This window comes from Syngnathus scovelli, chromosome 19 (genome assembly GCF_024217435.2).
Source record: "Syngnathus scovelli strain Florida chromosome 19, RoL_Ssco_1.2, whole genome shotgun sequence".
Taxonomy (NCBI): domain Eukaryota; kingdom Metazoa; phylum Chordata; class Actinopteri; order Syngnathiformes; family Syngnathidae; genus Syngnathus; species Syngnathus scovelli.
Window position 1 is genome coordinate 3,024,527 of NC_090865.1, and position 20,731 is coordinate 3,045,257.

The 20,731-nt window shown below is 42.4% G+C and overlaps 6 protein-coding genes across 12 annotated transcripts; 3 read left to right on the top strand and 3 right to left on the bottom strand.

Moving 5' to 3' along the window:
- Nucleotides 1–1,541: 1,541 nt before the first annotated feature.
- mbpa (myelin basic protein a) lies at nucleotides 1,542–5,254 on the top strand. Of its 5 annotated transcripts, XM_049751688.2 has the most exons (7): nucleotides 1,543–1,775; nucleotides 1,955–2,050; nucleotides 2,279–2,305; nucleotides 2,513–2,533; nucleotides 3,857–3,940; nucleotides 4,057–4,077; nucleotides 4,425–4,574. In XM_049751688.2, the coding sequence occupies exons 1-6, from the start codon at nucleotides 1,671–1,673 to the stop codon at nucleotides 4,057–4,059; spliced, it is 336 nt and encodes a 111-aa protein (XP_049607645.1). In that variant the 5' UTR covers nucleotides 1,543–1,670; the 3' UTR covers nucleotides 4,060–4,077; nucleotides 4,425–4,574. The 5 variants fall into 5 exon arrangements, with proteins under 5 accessions (XP_049607647.1, XP_049607645.1, XP_049607643.1 ...); XM_049751686.2 differs by lacking the exon at nucleotides 4,057–4,077 and having other exon boundaries at nucleotides 1,545–1,775; nucleotides 4,425–5,254; XM_049751689.2 differs by lacking the exon at nucleotides 2,513–2,533 and having other exon boundaries at nucleotides 1,550–1,775.
- A 178-nt stretch (nucleotides 5,255–5,432) lies between these two features.
- On the bottom strand, nucleotides 5,433–9,005 carry zbtb22a (zinc finger and BTB domain containing 22a). Its single transcript, XM_049751679.2, has 4 exons — nucleotides 8,642–9,005; nucleotides 7,888–8,103; nucleotides 7,115–7,823; nucleotides 5,433–6,957 (listed from the first exon to the last, which is right to left on the bottom strand). Exons 2-4 carry the CDS (start codon nucleotides 8,092–8,094, stop codon nucleotides 5,900–5,902), a joined length of 1,974 nt encoding a protein of 657 aa, XP_049607636.1. The 5' UTR covers nucleotides 8,095–8,103; nucleotides 8,642–9,005; the 3' UTR covers nucleotides 5,433–5,899.
- A 105-nt stretch (nucleotides 9,006–9,110) lies between these two features.
- On the top strand, nucleotides 9,111–12,261 carry LOC125987365 (sodium channel subunit beta-1). Its single transcript, XM_049751685.2, has 6 exons — nucleotides 9,111–10,128; nucleotides 10,224–10,390; nucleotides 10,552–10,789; nucleotides 10,879–11,020; nucleotides 11,098–11,172; nucleotides 11,253–12,261. The coding sequence occupies exons 1-5, from the start codon at nucleotides 10,080–10,082 to the stop codon at nucleotides 11,165–11,167; spliced, it is 666 nt and encodes a 221-aa protein (XP_049607642.1). The 5' UTR covers nucleotides 9,111–10,079; the 3' UTR covers nucleotides 11,168–11,172; nucleotides 11,253–12,261.
- Nucleotides 12,262–12,924: 663 nt separating this feature from the next.
- On the top strand, nucleotides 12,925–15,095 carry LOC125987364 (sodium channel subunit beta-1). The gene is made up of 6 exons (XM_049751684.2): nucleotides 12,925–13,866; nucleotides 13,937–14,103; nucleotides 14,195–14,432; nucleotides 14,500–14,641; nucleotides 14,715–14,789; nucleotides 14,866–15,095. Exons 1-5 carry the CDS (start codon nucleotides 13,818–13,820, stop codon nucleotides 14,782–14,784), a joined length of 666 nt encoding a protein of 221 aa, XP_049607641.1. The 5' UTR covers nucleotides 12,925–13,817; the 3' UTR covers nucleotides 14,785–14,789; nucleotides 14,866–15,095.
- Nucleotides 15,096–15,170: 75 nt separating this feature from the next.
- Nucleotides 15,171–16,735, bottom strand: naxe (NAD(P)HX epimerase). The gene is made up of 7 exons (XM_049751683.2): nucleotides 16,626–16,735; nucleotides 16,330–16,512; nucleotides 16,156–16,264; nucleotides 15,978–16,088; nucleotides 15,780–15,890; nucleotides 15,571–15,718; nucleotides 15,171–15,492 (listed from the first exon to the last, which is right to left on the bottom strand). Exons 2-7 carry the CDS (start codon nucleotides 16,500–16,502, stop codon nucleotides 15,293–15,295), a joined length of 852 nt encoding a protein of 283 aa, XP_049607640.1. The 5' UTR covers nucleotides 16,503–16,512; nucleotides 16,626–16,735; the 3' UTR covers nucleotides 15,171–15,292.
- A 184-nt stretch (nucleotides 16,736–16,919) lies between these two features.
- Nucleotides 16,920–20,731, bottom strand: LOC125986836 (lamin-A). 3 transcript variants are annotated; one of them, XM_049750744.2, is made up of 13 exons: nucleotides 20,583–20,731; nucleotides 20,091–20,443; nucleotides 19,383–19,539; nucleotides 19,197–19,322; nucleotides 18,954–19,124; nucleotides 18,772–18,897; nucleotides 18,482–18,702; nucleotides 18,133–18,406; nucleotides 17,923–18,030; nucleotides 17,731–17,850; nucleotides 17,612–17,668; nucleotides 17,297–17,494; nucleotides 16,920–17,226 (listed from the first exon to the last, which is right to left on the bottom strand). In XM_049750744.2, exons 2-13 carry the CDS (start codon nucleotides 20,426–20,428, stop codon nucleotides 17,191–17,193), a joined length of 1,932 nt encoding a protein of 643 aa, XP_049606701.1. In that variant the 5' UTR covers nucleotides 20,429–20,443; nucleotides 20,583–20,731; the 3' UTR covers nucleotides 16,920–17,190. The 3 variants fall into 3 exon arrangements, with proteins under 3 accessions (XP_049606701.1, XP_049606699.1, XP_049606700.1); XM_049750742.2 differs by having other exon boundaries at nucleotides 17,297–17,497; nucleotides 20,583–20,730; XM_049750743.2 differs by having other exon boundaries at nucleotides 17,297–17,497; nucleotides 20,091–20,446; nucleotides 20,583–20,702.

Sequence of the window (20,731 nt, forward strand, 5' to 3'; positions counted from 1 at the left end):
GAGAGCACGGCAATGATGCCCAGTAGCTGATGTCACCATCTCTGCTTCCTCCCTTGAATGAAACAATGCCTTCTTGCATCACAATGGCGACTTTCTTTTCATCTTTATGAATAGCGTCCACGTCTTTAACTGCTAGGAGACTTCACCGCCGGTGTATTGGATCGGTTGCTCCGAAGGTCAATGATTCCATAGATGTTCAGCAGAGAGGGCTCAAGTGCAATGTGGCGATAAGATCAAAGGTCAAAGTTTTGTTGTCTGTCTACATGTGTTGCTGCACCATGCCACACCTATCTTCTATTCCACTAAGAATTAAAAAAGACACCAGAATGTTCCCCTGTGTTTGCATCCTGTAGGAACAAGAAGGAATTCTTCTCTCCCTCCCTAGCGCCAGATATTCAGCTGCCTGCCCTGGGTGGGTGTCTCGGTGGAGATCCACATTCTTGTCGGGATTCAAAGCTATCTGCCGTGTGTATGTCCCACAGATCTCTTGCATGGACACCATTGTTCCCCCCCTACCCCAACCCTCTCATCGCTCCTCCTCCTCCACCTTTCTGCCCCGGGAACAAATCCGAGTCTCTGTTGAGCGCTTGAGGACACGAGCAGTATGTGGTACAACCCACTCTGGGCATTCCTGCACCCAGCCTCTATCAGGTCAGTGGGACCGAAACAAGGAGGACTGTGTACTGTGACATGAGTGAACAAACATGGCTAACCCCGGTTGCCATGTTTGCACTAGAAACTCAGCAGCCATCTTTTTGAAGTGAGTCTCTATGGAGAGGGAGCATCTGATGTTTATTTCCTAAAATATTATAAATACCATTTAATATGCCATTATTTTTTAAAGGGCCTCTTTCCATGCATTTTTAAAAAAAATATAAAATAGCCTACTCAACTGACAAGTGTAATATTTATCTGCCGCCGCATTTATGTGTCGTAACTCAAAGAGATGTTTTCCAAAATAGCAAAAGCAAACACAAAAAGTCATCTGTTCAAAAATATTAATATTCCAACGTTGCTTGGGTGTAACCCCGGGCCGACTGACCCCGGCAACAACGATGGCTTTGTCTGCCGGCCTGAACACTTGCTAACCAACAGCAGAAACCCAAAAAATTGTAATTGCAAGTTTTTTCATGATCATACTATTATTTCCATCAGATGTTTTAAATGCAACACGCCCGTGGGCTACTAATTTGTTACATGTCCTGTGATTGGCTAGCAGCCAGTCCAGGGTACACCACTTTATCCAATTCAGCCGGGATAGGCCCCGGCTCACCTGTGACCCCAATGAGGACCATGGAAAAATGGGTTGCAAGATCTCATAATGCAAACCCAAAACCCGTGCACCAATGAGGCCGATTAAATGTTCCTTGTTGACCCCGAAGACGGCCTAAGGCAGATGCTCGAGGAACAATGGCCCGACCCATACGGAGGGCGGCAGCGACTGACACAGCCACTGTTGCTCCAAAGAATGCTTGGAAGCATGCCAGGGATGGACCTCACCCTCCCCAATGTCTAATGTCCCATGGTGCAATTGGACCGTTCGGGCAACACCTTCAAGAGCATCAGAAGAGCAGCAAACAAACAAGCAGCACGCCCATAGTCTTTGGACCTTCGAGGGCTACCGAGAGTTTTGAAGAGGAAGAATCCCACTTGGTCTCAGCGCTACTTTCATGGCTACGGCGAGCACCTCAGGGCTTGGCAAGAAGAAGAAGAACCCCGGACTCATGGATTCTTTTAGCAAGATCTTTGGAGGGGATAAAAAGAAAAGAAGCAAGGTGGGCAGCAATGCATTTAAAGGGACCATATTATTTATGCAGCTCTTGCATGACGTCTCAATAAATTAAGCAAATATGCATTTTATAATATTCAAATGCAGTTCTGCTAATATTGCAATGCTATCAGTTCTGCATAAATATTGCTCTTTGTTATGCATTACAATTTTTGTCCCCCTTAGGGGTCATTCCGGGGTCACCTGGCCGCATCACCCCAGCAGTCCTCTGCCCGCCGCAAGACCAATGAAAATGCTGTGGTCCAGTTCTTCCGCAACATTGTATGTTTATTTCTTATTGAAGGGCTAAAATAATAGAAATATGAAAAATAATAATGCTAGTGGGCAAAGAAAGCATCCCTGAGGAACACCATGTTGAAAACTGTATTTAAGAAATGAAATAATAATTTCCAATCTATTCTGAGTTGGACAACAAACTGGAAATCCACGTTGTATTTATGTAAAATCACTTTTTTTCAATTACTTACTTACTTTCTGGTCACTTCTCAGGTTTCCTCACCTCGTCCTAAATCAAAGGTAAGCGTAATATTTGTTGTGTTTGATTGATGATCTGATTTCCAGCGTTTTTGTTAGCGTCACCTTTTCAGGGAACCAAAAAGTGGATCGCGCAGCAAAAGAAAATCACTCACACTTTGTTTTGAAACTAATCCTAGTGAATGGGAGTCTCATCGGAGAGAGGATTGTCACACATTGCTATCTCCTTATAATGTTTTCTTTTTGCAGTGGAGGGAATTCTTTGGCTTGGTATGTCAATATAGTATTTTTGGAAATTAACTTTATGTACGCATGCTTGTGAGTGAGTGTTTTGTTTTTATTATGCATGCTTTGTTTGCACAATGTTGCTAACATTCAAACAGTTTTGGTCACTTAACTCTTTTCCTTGCTACAACTGCATTTATTTTTTACTTGCTTCACTTCTTAGAAAGAAGAAATACTTTTAGTGTATTAAGGTATTAAACTATAAAATTGTGCTTTATAAAATGTAATCTAATGTAATGAATTAATTGAATAGGATATAAAGAAATTACAAATTATTTGACATTTTTTTCTTTTCCTTGTGTTTAAGCTTTTGCCACCAGGGGGCAGTGTGATACAGACAAATGGGTCCAATATTATAAAATAATGAAAACTAATAATGAAACATTTTGTGAATATTAACAACAATAACAGAATATAAATCAAGGTCATTAAAAACAAAAAAAACCTAAATGACAATACAATTTAGTACATAGTGTTATATATACAATATATTCAAATAATTATATATATAATATTATATATATAATATCAAATATTGCTTAAAAAATACGATATTGCAACACAAATGCTATTTGTTGGCCCGTCTTTAGTGCTTTGCATTAAATTTTACCATTAAGCTAGCAGACTTTAAGGAAAGATTTTGACCCCATAAATCTGATTTTTAAAAAATAAATAAACTGTGGAGATGCAATTTCCAACACAGTGTATTTTATTGAGTCACCATTAAAACTAACAAAGTTATGTCTTATTTATGGTTGTGCTCCAATTGCAATTTCAATTTCCGCCTTGTTTGCTTTCAACCCAGAGTGACACTCTACTTGTGGGTGAATTTGAAACAGCACAGCTCTTTATGAACCACAACCAGTAAACATTTTCTTTTAGGGTCGGGCTGGCCTACATCTTGTCTTTTTTTTATTTATTTTTTTATAAATAATTTCACACCTCTCTTCCACTTCAGAGGACTCATCTCTCCATCTGCATCCTGTTTGTATTTTCCTACGTGTCAAATGTCATCTTGTACTTGTGATGTGACACTGACTGACTCTCTTCGTCATTTTCTTTCTCCTTGTAGGTTTCACTGTGAGCATGTTATTACCTTTATAGGAACAGTAAATTACTTTTATTATTATTATTATTATTATTATTATTATAAATCAGGCTCATGCTCTTTAATTCAGTTTCATCATCCCACAAATAAAAGGCCAACTGTATTTCCCAAAAGAATAAATGAAGAAACTTGGTATAGATGTTCCCAAAAATATTTTTGTTAGGAATTAGGAGAGCTGAGATTACACGTTTTTTTTTTAGGTTTCATCACCACGTGCAGAGAGCACAAAGTCGCCCGTCAGACGACGCAGGGAGCAAAGCACATTGTCCAGACTCTTCAACCTGGTCAGTAAAACCCGACCCTACTGACAATCCCCTTTTTAAAACCCTTCTGAATTCAATAATAATATCCCTAAAAGTGAAGAACCTCATAAAAGCTATTCAATCTGTGTTTACACCAGTGACACTCTCATCCAAAATCAGTGAGTAGCAAATTGATAAATATGATTTGCTGGCGAATCACAGCATCATGTCATTAAAATTAACTCAGATTATTTTTTTTAAAATACATTCATCAATCTAATGTGTCATGTCACCTACTTCTTTTGCTCCATTTGGATGAATCTCACTAAACGTGAACAATTTTGACATCTTAATTTCATGGCTCTCAGCATGTGACTGTAAATTCAAAGTCCCTGTAAAGTGGAAAGAAGAAATCTTCTGAAATTGACACAGAAAATCTTTAAATTCACTTTACAGGGTCTTTAAAATGAAAAATGTTCTTAGCAAGCAATGTTTAGTGATTGAAAGGACACCTTCTCGTCCCCAGGGTGAAACCAAGTCCCGTACACCCCCCAAACGCTGGAGCACCATCTTCTGAGCTCTCCCCTAAGGTCCAAAGCAAAAAGTCAAAGCAGATGGGACAAGATGATGGGGGATCAACACATGGGGACGTGGCAGATTCACAACTCAAAAAATAATTAACACACTAATATTGGATTTCTGTGTCCACTCTCCACAGATGGAGATGGTCTCATCCAAGTCCTTATTTAGCTGTCCAAGTGTTTAAAAAGTCCAGTCAAGCTTTGAGTTTGTATCTCAGTGTAAAAATATCCTAGTCCGATGGTGCTAATTTTGGTAAATGTTTTTCTATTTCTGTCTTGTCTGGCTTTTTTTTGTACGAGTGATGCTTTGTGTACCTCACAGCTTTCTACAAAATTGTCAGAATATTTTTCAACTTTTAACTGTTAGACCTCAATGATTAATCGTGTACAGGTTAATTGATCGAGTGAACGTGCCCTTTTAAATTGCACTGATTAATCACAAATTATTTGGTGGTATTTATTACATTGGAGGACGTAACGTTTTGTGTGGTTTGCGTCAAAAAAAAAAAGGTTTGTCGATACGATGGTCTGTTTGCAAGTGACTCAAAGGTTTTAGGTGGAAGTAAACAACATGTTTGAGTTTAGTGATCAGGAAGTCATTTGTTTAGTCTTTCTTGTGAATATTATCATTTTGAGATGTTCGATGTGCTAACGGGTCACAGTTAGAAATTAACACTTTCATTTATAAACTAAAATATAAACACAACTTTAGTTTTGCCTTTGCTCATATATACTAATTAAATTGCATGATATTAAATGTTGCTCAGTCTTACAACTGTCTGTTGTTTTTACACACTTGCATTTATACATTATTGGTACACACATTTAAATCTGATATGGAAACCCCATTGACAGGCTAACGAATAGCATAGGCGTGGCGGTGTCGTGACCTTTCAAACAATCCCCATTTGAACCCAATTATTGAGCAACATATGCAAATAAAGAACATAACACTCAGAGGAATTTTTAATCTCTGCAAAGAATCGGGAGCTCCGAACGACTCCGTCTACAGAATATCACCCAAAAACGTTACGCTAACAGTTTTAATGCAAAGGCACAGTAAAGTGTAATTCTACAATTAAGAGTTTACTGTAATTGGTAATGAGCAATCTTTTACACACGGCCACAACATTAGGCACAAAATTAAGAGAGCCCATAGAAAAACACAAAGGGTAAATAAAAAGATTGTCTTTTGGCCAAATATAGTACGATCAGCATTTTTCTAAGGCGCTCTTTTACCTTGGTATTTCATACCACTTTTGTATTGGATCTATACCGTGAAGGTGTACCTAATGAAGTGCCCAGAGAGTGAACATTTTATGCCACTGTCAAAGAATGTTTTCATAAATAATGGTTAGCAATGATCATTTACATGATCTTATGAAACAAAGCAGTTTTTAATTGAAGGTCTAATTTAAAACTACTTTGTTTCCCCAAAGCTCTCTCCCGCCTCCTCTTTGTAAACATGACCACTAGTGTCCAAATGTTGAGTTCTAAGTTCGTCCACAATCCCGGACACGCTTCCCAGCAACCCACTCATCCCATCCTCCATTTCCCCGTGGAAATCCGCCTCCTCCACTTTCACTTGTCCTCCCATTGACAGGAAAGCATCGCCGCCGCCGCCGCCGTCGTATGCGTAACCGTAGCCGTTGTCCATGTCGGGCCGAGCCGAGCCCGTGTTGTTATCGGACGAAGCGATCCGCTCGCATCTGGCCTGGTGCCTCAGGAAGCTGTCTCTCCAGATGACCTTCTTCCCGCACACGCCGCACTCGTACGGCCGCAGTCCTCCGTGGGTCTTCAGGTGCTTGGTGAGGTGATGTTTCATCTTGAAGGACTTGTTGCAGACGGGGCAGCCGAACGGCCGCAGGTTGAGGTGCTGCATTTTCACGTGACGGTCGCGCATGCTCTTCAGCGTAAACGCTTTGCCGCAGTGGCAAAAGTGGACTTTGCCCGAGTAGGGAGCGCTCGCCATGGTTACCGAGGATGACGACGACGGCGTTGGGGGCGACGTGGGTGGCGGCAGATTGGCGGAAATGGGGGGCAAATGACGACCGGTGGGGAGGGTTAACGACGAACCGCTCGGCGCGATGCTGGTGGGGGGCCAGCCTCCCTCCGAGGCAGCCATGGTGAAGTCGGGCGACGCAGGCACCAGAGGCCTCTGGGAAACCTGACCCGTCCCATCTTCGATTTCATCATAAGTGTCCGAGTTAAATTTACCCTCTGTTTGACATTGAAATCCCTCCTCAGCTTTACCGACCATCTCCCCCTCTTGTGGTCTGGACTCTTGATGAGACCAGGGACCTGTTTGCCACTGCACTCGGGCTACAACTGCACAGGGTTCTCCCAAAGGGCTTTCGGCTTTATGGCACGGCGGGACACTGGATAACATCTGCGCTTTATCTCGCACGGCCGCCAAACTCACCTTGACCGTGGCTCGTCTTGACTCGTCATTCTCGACTAACATGGGCTGCAAGTCTCCTGGAAAAGTGAAGAACCAATGTTAGAAACTCTTTCAATGAAACTACAAATTTCCATCACACTCATAGATTTAATATATTATGGCTTTGCTAGCTAGCTTTTTGAACACCAATGTTTTCAAAAAAGAAAAATGTGTTATTTGTCTTATCGGACTGACCCATTTGTGCAAATCCCTCCTTCTTCTCCACTGCCTCTTCTCCAATTCCTTCATCAGCCTCAAGCTCTCGTTTCTCATTCTTCTTCCTCTGCAGTGTTTCACCGTCCTCCCCGCTAGTATTCTTTTCATTCTGTCTGTCAACACTCTGCAAAGTTCCTCGAGGCTGACACCGGAGTTTCTGCTTCAGTATTTCTCCACTGGGACTCCCGTGGGCGAAATGGCCACTTTTGCCATCGCAAGTCTCTTCGCAGCAGATGTAATCGTTCTCTGCGTATGGGAGGGCATCCAGCTGGGAGTCGGCCAAGTGCTGCGCTGGCGAGGGCCGTGAGCTCCCCCATCTTGAAAATTGCTGCGGGCGCCTCCAAGTAGCTAACGGAGGCAAGGCGTCAGGTTTAGCCTCTTTCCTCCTCCCCTCTCTCTCTAGATACAAACAGTCAGTGCTGCTCGGTGACTGCTGTCTCGATGTGCCGCCGGCGTGAACCGCGTCCGCTACGGTTATCTCTACCGACGGCCGAGGTCTTTTTAGGATCTCGGTGCATTTGTCTACGATGTGCCACATCTGGAGGAAGCTAGCTACGGTGACGTAGTTGACGATGTCATCGTGGACGATGCTCAGCTGGCCTGTGTACGCCGAACTTAGCACGCTCTCAAACGCGACTGGGTCCATGACTGACGGAAGGGACACCGTTGTCACATTCTTCAGTAACACCTAAATAAAAAGAAAATGGATTATAAAATGAAACTGGATTACACAGAAATGTAGTCAGGCTCACCTGGTCATGGAAGTAAGGCGAGGATGCAGCCAGCACACAGCGGTGGGCCTGAAACACTTTGCCTTGCACGTGGATGGAGAGGTCACACAGCCGGCCCTCCTCACGTTGGTGATTCAGGTTGTCCAGAACAGCAGCACGGACAGAAGGGAAATACACTTGCACAGTCAAAGCTGCTGGAACAGTAGAAGCACTGGAGCTCGGATCCATAGTCCCACACTAATGAGCATAAAGTCATTCATGTTAATGAGATTCTAGATACTGATAATCAATGTTTTTAATCACATGACATTTGCATAGATTTATGAGTTCCTAAATCCAACATTGTGCCCAATATATATCGTTATCCTTCTGCGCAATACAATTCATTCAATGCGTAACCTTCAAAACGTCGTATGTCTGTACCGTCGTAAAACGGGGCCCATTAATAATCTTATACACGGCCCACTTTTGCGTCCCGAACCTTCTAATAGATGTGAAAAAAATCTATTTAATGGTAACACGTCTTTTTAGGTCAGTTTAAATGAACAGCCACAATAATGGGTGCGCACTGCCACAAGCACGCTGAGCTAACTATTTTATATAAAGCAATGTCTGTACTGTACCACGGTCGACACTGTTCGTTATTTTATAAGCACCAAAACATTAGTTGTCTAACAGTCTGTGCCATAACGTGTTACTCGGTTTAAAAAAATGACTTAATTAGCATCAACCCTAGCGAGTTGCTATCAAACTAGTTAGCTAGCATTTCACTCACCTGTACGCAATCTTTGCGTCGTGCCTTTTATTTGGAATACGTATCGTCTTCTGGCATGTCTAAAAGACTTATTAATAAGGGGAATCCAGTTTAAAGGGTATTATTTTGTAATATTCACATAAAAAATAATATTAAGAAGCCGGCAAGTGTTAACAGCAGCTCCCCTGTTGTTTACGACGCTGGTGCATTGATGCTATAGCTAACCGTCTGAACGCGCCACATTCTCCAATATCATTAGGAAACGTGGAAATTATTTTTAGTCCCTTTTCTTCCAACTAACCTAAAAGGCGTTATGACATATTTCCCCAAATATTTTGGCGATAATAAAAGACCAATATAATATGATATTTAAAGACTGCCACAAGGTGGCGCCATCGGGTCACCTAATACAGCCGGAAGGGATTTAAAGGGCCAGCACACATTAAAATCACGGTTTATACTCCTGGTACTATATTTCTTTTTATGTTATGGATTTAATTATGCAGAAAAAAATGATATGGTAGGCGTTTTTAATTAAGTGAGGCTGGCGAAAAGAGTGGGGAGGGGAATAAGCAGCTGCTGTCATTGACGTGCGTCGGTCGTTTTACCGCAGTACATCTGCAGGATCAACTGAGAGGGAGGCATCTGCTGTGTCGCAGCATAAGGCACTGTGATCGCAACAAGGACACATCTGTTGTGGCTTTTTCTTTTCCTCTGATGGATGATGGATTTAGTTGCTCGCATGCAGGTTGATCTGCAATGCCAGCGCAACCGGGAATTATTTCTTCGGTGCAAGGGCTCATTAGATAGCTGAAAATTCTACGATTTGCTTCATTGGAAAGGACGTCAGATTTTTCTCCGGAGGAGACTTTTAAATTAGTAGGCGATCGGATTTAGATGATTATTTTTAGATTATGGAGGTTCGTGCAAACCAGATGGTGTATCTGTAAAGTAGTATAATTTACATTTATGTAGACAATGCATCGTCAGTTGGTGGCATGTCACTCAAACAAATATTTTAATGTCTTGTCATTTGATATAAAAAATAATCGCATCAATTTCCACGCTGGTGTAACGATGTCAAATCTTATTTTAACAACCTCAGGGAAAAGGTTATAGAATCTCAAGGTGAAATACCGGAGGGCACTGTGAGTCATCACATGAATTGGAATGTTACACGTGCTGCTTTTTTTTGTAAATAAAAGCACAGCTAATATTGTCTGCAGCAATAATTTTTCGCATTTAACACTTTAATCAGCAGGAAACGGTTGACTTGAGCCAAAATATATATTTAATGTATCTTCTTTTTGCACATTACAATGCATGTACTGTATAGCTGCTCGGATGCACTTTCTTTAAAATATGCAGTAAAATAAATCAATAACCATCAATCTAAACTAAATAGATTAAAAGAACCTTTTGGGACCCCTTGTTCCAATAAAAAGCTGCAATCTCTAACATGGCTTCCATTCACATACTTCTCCTTTTCCTCTCCTGCACATCATTTGGTGAGTTTCTCCCTGGCTTCATTTTTATTATTGTTAACCCTTACACAACCTCAATGTGGTTATAATTGGAGTCTTTTGTCGTATTATATAAATAGTGTACCGATGCGACGGAGCATGTGCAGAGCCAGAGTCGGACACACAGGCGGTGGTGGGCCGAGGCTTCAAACTGGGCTGCCTCTCCTGCAAGAGGAGGAGTGAGGTGAAAGCCACGGCCACTGTTGAATGGTACTTCAAGGCCAAAGGAGAGGTTGACTTTGTGCAGGTGAGGGAACACTTGCCAGATGTATTTATTTTGTTTGCACATGCATGCATGGATATATGTCAATATGTTTGACACACAAGTAGTGTTGACCTTGTGTGCTGTCCTCTTTGATAACATGCTGGAAAAATACTGGACATTAGGTACACATTTGTCATCCTCAGATCTACACCTACACTGAGATGGGCCCCACTATTGAAAACGAGCACTTCCTGGACCGTCTTGATTGGAACGGGAGCAAGAGGAGCAATGACATCCAAGACGCGTCCATATATATTCTCAATGTCACACTCAATGACACAGGAACTTACCGCTGCTTCTTCAACCGTATTCTCAACTACGAGAACTACGAGTACACCACCGTTGTCAGCAAAGTGGTTTACCTCACAGTGGTGGAAAAGGGTATGGCATTCAAATGTGGATTTCGGATCCAAGCTGTGATGAAGAAAAATATTCACAAATGATGTTGATTTGTGCAATTGTGTGCACAGCCACTAGAGGTACAGCCTCCATCGTCTCTGAAGTCATGATGTACGTGACCATCATAGGCCTGCAAGTGTGGCTACTCATCGAGATGATATACTGCTACAGGAAAATATCAGCGGCCGGGGAGGAAGCGTTAAGAGAAGCCGCGTATGTATATTTCATAAAATATGAACAGGTTGGCTTAAATTGTTAGCATTGTGATCGCTATATTTATTTTCTTCCAGGAATGCTGAATATTTAGCGATAGCTTCGGAAAGTAAAGACAACTGTGCAGGGGCGCAAGTTGGAGAATAGCCAAGGTATTGTAAAAAAAATTGTATAATTTGATTTGGATTTAGTCAAAACTGTGTGATGGATTCGATTCTGTTTCCATTTTCAGGCTTCCATTTTGGACTACAAACTTCCCTCCTATACATCCTATTAACTGCATGACAACAACTTGCGGAGGAGAAACTATCGTCATCTTAAGTCCTCTGTTTGATCCTTTTTTCTTTCTTTCATATTGACCTCAATTAAGAATCCAGCACTGTAAAAATAGTTAGCAACATACACAAACTGCACATGTACGAGATAGTTATTATGCATTAACGAGCCATTGTTTAATTTGCAAAACTGCGCCAGCCTGTGGGACTCTGAGGTTTAAAAAAAAAAAAAAAAATTCCTTGACTTGAATTGATAAAGCTGTGACAAACTCAGGCATCTCAGTAGGAAAGGGGGTCTCCATTCTCTGGGTGGTCAGACCCCCCAAAAAACTCTGGAGGGCTTGTAAGTAACTCTGAGGGACTTTAAAGACTTTATTAGGGGATGCATCCTTTGGAGTTGGAAAGATGGCTCCCACAAAGAATGCAAGCACAGGACACTTTTAATAGTTTAAGATGCCTGGCACAGACCAGATGGTCATCTCCATTGTCACCTCCGCTGAACATATCACCAGCACTGTGGGTTTGGGCTTCACCAAGCAGCTCAGTGGACACGTCTTCATTGTGGAACATTCACATCACGATCATCTCGGTTCCAACGAAAAGGACCCTTGACGGCGGAACCATGCCAGAGGCTACACCCTTCATATTTTCTAAAGAGCTTCTTCTTGATGTGCTCCTCCAGTCTGCAAAACTCCTACAAGTCAATCTTAAACTGGAGAAAGTTACTTCAAGCGCTCTTTGTGAAATCTACTTTTTTTTCATATTTTGTAAATCACTGTCCAGCAAAATTCCATCCACTCTTTATTTAACAAATGATTACGGCGATTAATCACACTATGAACCAAAGTTTCAAGCAGACCAATTTTATCTTATTAGAAGGGTGTGCACTTTATGTAAACTGCTAACACTTAGCATGAATTAAACCTTTAAAGACCAGAGATTAATAAAGATTAGTGACACTCACAATACGCAGTGGTTTCCCTTTTCCATGCAATAATTAAAGGCCATGATCACACTTTGGGAGAAACTACATAAATGTACAATGTATGCCAAAAAATAATAACTAACATAACATGCATGTTTTTGGAATATGTGACCAAGTTACAACCCTGAAACTGTGAGCTATGCTAACAAATGAAACATAAGCATCTTTAAATATTTTGTTTTTGTAAATTGGAACTAATTGGTCTTATTTGGTTATGTATTTGTTTATTTTATTTTTTTTAGGAAATGAAGGATGCAGAGAATTGCAACAGTGTCAACAATGCTATGAAACACCCAGAATAGTTCTTTTTTGTCCATTTTTATTTGATTAAAGAGCCGTTTTGTTCTGTTTTATTTTGTTTTGGGTAACCGTGAGTGACAGACGGCAGCCATTGGACCACCCCGCCCATATGCAAATTTCTTAAAGAGACAGTACGTCTTTCTTTTTATTTATCTATTACTATTATTTATCATTATTTCTTTAGTGCTGATTGGATTGCACGAAAGATAAACAATTAATAACACGTTTTTAAGATTTCCAAGTAATAAAGGAGTGATGGATTACACTGCGGCATCTTTTAAGTGCTTAGGCCGTTTTACCGCACTGCATCAGTGGCATCCTGTCAATTGAGAAGCAGACGCGCTACTGTGGCGCAGCAAAAAAACAGCACAGGAAGCATCCTTAATTATTTTTCCTGGATTCGGTAGCGCTTTTGCAGGTTGGCCTGCGTTGCGAGCGCGACCAAACGTTTTTTTTTTTTTTTTTTTTACATACATAAGGAGTTATTAGCTGAGATTCCTCGTTTTCCACAAGCCGCTGCCATTGTGCGGGAGAGGACCAGATTTTCTTGCAAAGGAGGCCTCTAATTTGACCACAGTAGGCGATCAAATTTAGAATAAATATTTGCAGATTATTATTTCGGGGTCGTTTACCGCTGGTTCTTGTAATTTGATTATTAATCGGCTTGCACTTTAATATACGTGCTTGTACGTTTAATGTAGACTCACTCATATTACGCACGTTATAAAACCCGATTTATGTATAACGTGTTATTTGAAACCATTAGAGATAATTACATGTATTTCCTAGCAGGTGAAACGATGTGCATCCCATTTTAAAATCCTTTGAGAAAAGATAATCAAATCCGAAGGGGAACACGTTCTGTGAGCGCTCACATAAATTGCTTTATTATTATTTTGAATAAAAACAAAAGGAACCCATCAATTAAATTTTTACATTAATACACAGTCAAAATTGTCCACTAACAGTCATTTCTGGTATTGAAACTGTTGATTTGAGCTAAAGAAGAAAAACTATATTAGGTATTAGAAGCACATTAAAAAGGATCCGTAGCTACTTCTTGATTTATTTATGATCCTAGACTGCACTTTGTTGACCTATACCTTTTAAAATCTGCAGCATTCCTACGACTAAGCATTATCACTATTGATTAATAACTCCCAAAAGGAAAAAAAGAAAAGTAGGCTAAGTGTGGAAAAAGTACTTTTCTAACTTTTGGGGTCTCCAGTCCAGTGACATGACTGCAATTCACATTCTGCTCCTTCTCCTCTCCTGCACATTGCTTGGTAAGTTTCCTTTCTGTTTTTATTCTGTGGGGGCTTTAAAGAATCAATGGATGTGTATCGTTGCAAACAGTGCGCCAGTGCGATGGGGCGTGTGCGGAGGTCGACTCGGACACTGAGGCGGTGGCGGGCAAAGGCTTCAAGCTAGGCTGCATCTCCTGTAAGATGAGGAGTGAGGTCAAAGCTACCGCCACTGTTGAATGGTACTTCAAGCCCAGAGGAGAGGTTGATTTTGTGCAGGTGATTATATAAATCATATTTAAAATCAGCAAAAATGAGGTCAATAAAACACACAGAAGTCTTGAAGAGGATTTACAATCTGTGTTCTTAGATCTACACCTACAATGAAATGGGCCCCATGATCGAGAATGAAATCTTCATGGATCGTCTGGATTGGAACGGGAGCAAGAGGAGCCTTGACATCCAAGACGGGTCCATATATATTCTCAACGTCACCTTCAACGACACGGGGACGTACCGCTGCTTCTTCAACCGCATCCTCACCTACGACAACTATGAGAACACCACCATTATCAGCAAAGTGGTCCACCTTAATGTGGTGGCGAAAGGTATGACCCAATTCAACTTTTTGCTTCCAAAGAGCCTTTTGTGATGTCACCTTTCTTGTCTCCACAGCCACCAGAGGTACAGCTTCCATCGTGTCTGAAGTCATGATGTACGTGACCATCATCGGCCTGCAAGTGTGGCTCCTCATCGAGATGATCTACTGCTACAGGAAAATATCAGCGGCTGGGGAAGAAGCGTTAAGAGAAGCTGCGTATGTATATTTCATAATATATGAACAGGTTTTCTTAAATAGCATTGTATTCACTATATTTATTTTCTTCCAGCAATGCTGAATATTCAGCGATAGCCTCAGAAAGTAAAGACAACTGTGCAGATGTGCAGGTTGGAGAATAGCAAAGGTTAGTCATCTGATTACAATCCACCGTAATATTTTTGGTCATGGAATCCAATAATCAATTTTATATCTACCCCCAGACTCACCTTTTTGATGATGTCATCGCTCCTGAACGCCCCCGCTAACTGCATGAAACCAACTTGGAGTAGGGGAACAGATTGCATCCTCATCTCCAGTTCATTATGCATTCATTAGCATACACTGTAGTCACCGTAAAAATATTATGTTGACATTCTGTATATTTATATGACATGCGTAACACTGCCTGTAAGACTGTTGAGGTTGAAGAAAGCTTTTTACTAATTCGCCGCCTCCTAATGTCTGAAATAAACAAAAATAAAAAAAATAACGTGTGTTATTTATAAAAACAGAATGTGGAGCCAAGTTATGATTTTGTAGTTTTCTGTGGCTGAGTCTTTTAATGAAGTATTTTCTTTATTGCATTCTAAAACGGTTAAAGCTTGTTAGGAACCATTTCAGGAACCAAAAGAAATATTTCTGTAAATCTTATAATTTTAACACACAGTCAGTTTCGGGGTAGCGGGGCAGGTTGAGTTGGTATTTCCTCTCCAAGGCTGGTGGCACGAAGCGGCCTCCCAGGAAGTGATGGCGTCCCTTGAAAAGGGTGGCAGAGTTTTTAGGAGCGGTCAGAGAGATGAGCGTGTCGGGGTGCAATCCGTCGACGCTCCCCTGCTCCACATCCCAACCTGGAGAATAAATCCAAGGGTCACGTAAACACACTTGGAAGCAGTGATGAGCAAAATGCTACGTAAAGATGAAGGAACCTGAAGGGATGTCGATGCTAGCAATGGGCACGGTGGGCTTCTTCAGGACATCTATGATGGAACCAAAAGGCTCTCGCACTGCCCCCTTAAAACTGAAGCCGAAGATGGCGTCGATCACCAGGTTGAAGGCCTCGTCAATCACAGGAGCCTAACAAAATAATTAAAAAGGTCACAATTGAAAACAGTAAAGTTCGACTGCTACAACACACCTCGGGCATCTCTGTAAGAAATGGGATCTCCATTTTCTGGCACTGGGTGGTCAGACCCTGAAATAGTGGTTTGTTGGGCCTCTTTGGATACAGGATGGAGGGTTCGTAACCCTGAGAGAAGATGTAGAAGTCATTAAGGAAACTTCTTTGATGGTTGTAAAGATGGCTTCCTCAAAAATCAAACATGGCGACACTTACAAATAATTTAAGATGTCTGGCACAGACCAGGCCGTCTCCTCCATTGTTGCCGGGTCCACATATAACCAGCACTGTGGGTTTGGGCTTGACCAAGGAACTCAGTGGGTATGCCTTCAATGGAAAACGTGAGATGCTTAGATTCACATTATGATCATTCTGGAAGGACATTGTGATTCACCCTTGTGATGGCGGTAGCACAACTGAGCCCTGCGAGCTCCATCAGCTGGTCCACACTGAAGCCGTACTCACTGAAGAGCTCCTCATCAATGCGCTGGGCTTCCTCTTGTCTGCAGAACAAATACAAGTAAGAAGAAAACTAGACGTCACTTTAAATTGTATTTATAAAACATACCCAAGGTACTTGATGCTCTGGGCCATGATGGAAGATTGTCTGCTACTGTAACAGTTCTTCTGGTGGTTGTTGGCTGAAGGTGAAAGTGGGCATTTCCCAGTTTGAGCAAAAACTGCTGCAGCCCGTGAGGTCACCAGAAAGCCGATGCCAAAGAGAGTCCGCACACTCAGCATTCAGATGGTCCTGCAATGGTAAACAGCAAATCTTCTTCATGCAATTTGTAGTTATGGCTGACTGTTAGCATGTCTTGAATTCTTGACGACAATTAGAGATTACTAAACATTAGTAACACTCACCAAATGCACGCCAAATTTCCGTTAAGAATGCAAGATTTTCATTAAATGCCATGCAATAACACAACTTACAAAAAAAAACACGCAAAGAGTCTGTTGGGCTTCCGTGGAAATGACTTACTTCCGGGTATGGGGACCCGGAACAAAAACAGTACTTACGTTTCAAAATAAAAGTAAATAGCTACAGTGGTTCAAATTTCAATATAAAAGTCTGGAGTTCCGTTTTTGAGAGCTGAGAGAAATCAATAGAAATCAATGCATTATTTATATAACACCAAAAAAAAAAGACGAATTCAATCATTTTTAAAGAAGAACAACTTTATTTCAATCAAAGAAAATTTCACAAGAGGCCAGAGCAGATTTTATTCAAAAAAGCTGTGAAAAAAGTCACTAAACTACCTTATATAAAAAGTAATTTTTTGAAATTCAAATTCAATATGAAACAATAGTTCATATTTTATTGCCTGGTGGCTAACCATAAGCATGTCGTAAAAAATTATATATATAAAAGTACAGTAAATATATAAATTGATTGGCATGGAAAATGAAGACCAAAAGATCCAGGGCCTCACATTATTGGACAGGTCTCAGTTCGGTTTCCACTCTGAAAAAAAATAAATAAAAAGTAGCATTATGTTTGCATCACTTTTGTTGTTTCCTTTTAGTGGTCTCACCTTGCGAGGTGTGCTACTACTGAACACGTAGGAATGAGGCAGCAACCCCTCTGAGATGCCACCAGTACGGAAGGAGCGGGAAGCCGTAGACATGGAGCTGCCGTTGCTGGGCTTGTCCGGGGAGAATCCACAGGAACCGCACATAACTGTACGACTACGAAGATTATACTCGCTGTCCCCGCAGGTGCTGTGAGCAACCTGCTACGGAAACAACAAACTCTGACTTTTTTCAAATTATTGACCAACACAAAAAAAAAAATGCAACAATGATTGTGTTACAAAATTCCCATTTTATTTATATTTTTATAATATTACCATGTCGTCATCATCATCTTCCAAATGTGTGCGAGTGACTTTTCTCATCGCCATTTCCTGGAAGAAAAATGGACGTCACAAAAAAAAAATTGCTGTTTGTCGTTTGAAAGATGTGTCACCTCTCCGTTAGCGTTGATCAAGGTAGTCTGGAACTGGTCTCCGGTTCCCCAGTTGGCCTGTGTCTTCCAGACTAGATCAGAGGGAGGATTGTGGTTTTCCCCAGCGCCAGCCGCCCAGATCTGATCAGGATGTAAAGGTCATTGAAATATTGAGCACCTTGTATCTGAGATCTTCTAGATAAGATTGATTACCGTGACTCTCTGGCCGGCCTTTAGGATGAACTTTGCGGGAAACTTGAATGCGATGGGAGCAGAAGATCCAACCTGGCGCTTCACCTGCCAGTTCCCCAAATTCTGATCCTAATAGAGTCCAGTTGAATTGATCTCAACAGGTTAGTCATTACTAGAAAATGTGCAAATTTCATAAGATGTGAGATGTTCCACTGTGACACCTCCACTGACCTCATCTGCTTTATTGCTGAGTCGGACATATTTGCCATCCTGGTCCACCTCATCCACAGTGACCCGCCCGCTAGCAGAGGCCTGCTGGGTGATACGAGTACGAGCCACAGCGTTTCCGGCGAAGCTCGAAGCCTCGCTGTCCGTGTCGGTGGGACGCTTCCTCTTCCCGCTGGAGTTGTGAGCGCTGCAGTTGAAGGATCGGGAATGAACCGACGTGGTCGAGGAGCGACTTCCTGCCATCCTTGTCGGCGGTGGACTCGGGGAAAGGCGTAGCCTGCGGACAAATGTGGAGACATTAATTGCTATGACAGGAGAACTTGTGGTATGTTTGTAAGCTCTGCACACGCACCTCTCCTCCTCGCCTTCAAGCATCTTCCTGTAGGCACTTATCTCCATATCCAACGCTAGCTTGACATCCATTAGCTCCTGATACTCATCCAGCTGCTGCTGCATCCGCTGCCTAATGTCGGCCATTTCTCTGTCTTTCTCCCCGAGGAGACGACGCATGGTGTCCCTCTCTCTAGACAGAGCCTCCTCCAGATCTTTCACTTTTTGATCACGGGCTGCAAGCTAGTGTCAACACAGATGTTTCTTTCAACCTTTTGCAGCTGAGAGAAGGTCCAAATGATAAATGCTTACCTGTTTTTGAAGCTGGCTTAATTGAGATGACACGGACTCCAGTCGGATCCGGGTCTGCTGGAGCTCCTCGTGCGCCGCGCCCACAAGGTGGCTGCTTCGGTCCGCTGACTGCCGAGCGCCTTCCAGCTGAACCAATAGTAGAAGGTAAAGAAGAGTCCGGGTGATATTTTCTAGTAATTTACCTTGGAGTTGTAGGTCTTCTCAATCTCCTCCTTGTAGAGTTTAATTTGAAGTTCATGCTGGATTCGCATCTCCATCAAGGCGTCGGCCAGTTTGCTTTCATAATCTTCCTGGCGGCCGTTTTCCAACTCCACCACGCGAGACTCGTGCCGGCGTTTGACCTCGCGCAACTCCTGCGTGAGACGGGAGAATGACTCAGCTTTATTTTCATTAAATAAGCGATAGTGATGATAATCGTGTCCGACCTCGGAATGCAGGTTCTTTTGAAAGTCCAGCTCCTCTTTGAGTGTTTGAATGCGATTCTCTCCATCCACCCTCCTGAGCATCTCATCCTGCAGCTGCTTTCGGGCATCTCCCAAGCTGGTGTCGAGCTAAACGTGGCAACAACTTTAACACAATCATCACAGAAATGTAATCGTGATTTGATTCACCTTGGCAACCTGCGTCTTCAGATCTCGATTTTCCGTCTCAAGGCTACGCTTTTCTCCTAACGCTGTCGTCAAAGACGCGTCCTTGGAGTTCAGCAAGGCCTCCAAGTCTTTGAGCCTCTGCAGCGCTCCTGCCAGATCGGATTCTTTCTTCGTGTTCCTGAGATGGCAGATATACACATGAACTGGGAATATGGAAAATGGATGGACAATTAAATGGGGCGAGACCTCATGGAAACCCTCGACGCAGTCAAATGTGCTATTTTGAGAAGAATTTTCTCGGAGGGGGCGGACGGGGATGTACTTTTATGTTTCCACATGACTTTTAAGCTACAATGTTTCCAGTCTTCTCCATCTAGCCACAAACCACAGCTTTTGGTGTTTGGTTGCGATGCTACCATGGCAACGGCCTGTCCGTGCCAAACACACTGGAGCCATCAAGACAATATTTATGGAAGAGTAGAAGAACCACTGCCACGTATTGTGAGCGTGTCATTACTCTGGAGGATGTGGAAGGGGAGGAGGAAGTGGGGGGGAACGGGGAAGAACTTAGTCATCAGGCCATTGATGTGCGACTATGGGATGGTTAAATGGAAGCCCAGTCACGAGGAGGATTTTCCTTGAGGTGTGGCCCCAGCAGCAAATGTCAGCACTAATATCCAGCATCCATTTTGTTGTTGGCATAGTTTTGATAAAATGGCCGGGCCTCACCTTGCTTTCAGCTCCTTGAATTCGTCCCTCAGCTTGGACACCTCCAGCTGCAGACGTGCACGCTCTTTGGCCACCGAGTCCAGAGTCTTACGGGCATCCGCCAGCTCCGTCTCGTAAGCGGCCTTCAGGCCCGTCAGCTCCCGGGATACTTCTGTTTCGGATTCAGTGATGCGCAAACGCAAGCCGGCGTTCTCCACTTCCAGGGAACGCACCTTGTCGATGTAAACGGCCAGACGGTCGTTGAGGTTGCTGAGATCTTTCTTCTCCTGGAGACGTGTGATGCGGTTGGGGGAGAGGGCGTTGTTTGCACCTCGAGGAGTGTTTTTTGGGGTCGCCATCTCTTGAGCTTGCTTCTGCTGATCCAGGAAAGACTCAGTATCATGCATTACACCAAATGCCATATGTGCGTATCAAAGAAACTTCATAGAGGCTTCTTCAAAGTCAAACAAAGGTTCCTTTGTAAATAAACATAGAAAAAATAAAAAAACTCACCCTTTGCAATGGTTCAAAGAAACTTTGCAACGGATGGATCCTAAGGTCCCGTTCAGCCTGTTGCTATGTGTATACTGAATGAATATAACCAAGTGCCCATAGGAAAGAATGAGGTGGGAGGGGTGGAGAGGAGAGGTTGGCCTAAAAAG

Excerpts from the sequence above, each read along its gene's own strand:
- mbpa (XM_049751686.2), top strand. The coding sequence starts at position 1,671 with ATGGCTACGGCGAGCACCTCAGGGCTTGGCAAGAAGAAGAAGAACCCC. Across the intron at positions 2,051-2,278 it reads TCCAGTTCTTCCGCAACATT|GTTTCCTCACCTCGTCCTAA; the intron begins GTATGTTTATTT and ends GTCACTTCTCAG. Across the intron at positions 2,534-3,856 it reads GGAGGGAATTCTTTGGCTTG|GTTTCATCACCACGTGCAGA; the intron begins GTATGTCAATAT and ends TTTTTTTTTTAG.
- naxe (XM_049751683.2), bottom strand. The coding sequence starts at position 16,502 with ATGCTGAGTGTGCGGACTCTCTTTGGCATCGGCTTTCTGGTGACCTCA. Across the intron at positions 16,089-16,155 it reads GTGCTACCGCCATCACAAGG|GCATACCCACTGAGTTCCTT; the intron begins GTGAATCACAAT and ends TTTCCATTGAAG. Across the intron at positions 15,891-15,977 it reads CCAGACATCTTAAATTATTT|GGTTACGAACCCTCCATCCT; the intron begins GTAAGTGTCGCC and ends ATCTTCTCTCAG.
- LOC125987365 (XM_049751685.2), top strand. The coding sequence starts at position 10,080 with ATGGCTTCCATTCACATACTTCTCCTTTTCCTCTCCTGCACATCATTT. Across the intron at positions 10,129-10,223 it reads CCTCTCCTGCACATCATTTG|TGTACCGATGCGACGGAGCA; the intron begins GTGAGTTTCTCC and ends TTATATAAATAG. Across the intron at positions 10,391-10,551 it reads GAGAGGTTGACTTTGTGCAG|ATCTACACCTACACTGAGAT; the intron begins GTGAGGGAACAC and ends TGTCATCCTCAG.
- LOC125986836 (XM_049750742.2), bottom strand. The coding sequence starts at position 20,428 with ATGGCGACCCCAAAAAACACTCCTCGAGGTGCAAACAACGCCCTCTCC. Across the intron at positions 19,125-19,196 it reads AAAAGAACCTGCATTCCGAG|GAGTTGCGCGAGGTCAAACG; the intron begins GTCGGACACGAT and ends CGTCTCACGCAG. Across the intron at positions 17,498-17,611 it reads AAGATGATGATGACGACATG|CAGGTTGCTCACAGCACCTG; the intron begins GTAATATTATAA and ends TTGTTTCCGTAG.
- LOC125987364 (XM_049751684.2), top strand. The coding sequence starts at position 13,818 with ATGACTGCAATTCACATTCTGCTCCTTCTCCTCTCCTGCACATTGCTT. Across the intron at positions 14,104-14,194 it reads GAGAGGTTGATTTTGTGCAG|ATCTACACCTACAATGAAAT; the intron begins GTGATTATATAA and ends CTGTGTTCTTAG. Across the intron at positions 14,642-14,714 it reads GAAGCGTTAAGAGAAGCTGC|CAATGCTGAATATTCAGCGA; the intron begins GTATGTATATTT and ends ATTTTCTTCCAG.
- zbtb22a (XM_049751679.2), bottom strand. The coding sequence starts at position 8,094 with ATGGATCCGAGCTCCAGTGCTTCTACTGTTCCAGCAGCTTTGACTGTG. Across the intron at positions 7,824-7,887 it reads CGCCTTACTTCCATGACCAG|GTGTTACTGAAGAATGTGAC; the intron begins GTGAGCCTGACT and ends CTTTTTATTTAG. Across the intron at positions 6,958-7,114 it reads GGAGGGATTTGCACAAATGG|GAGACTTGCAGCCCATGTTA; the intron begins GTCAGTCCGATA and ends TCACTTTTCCAG.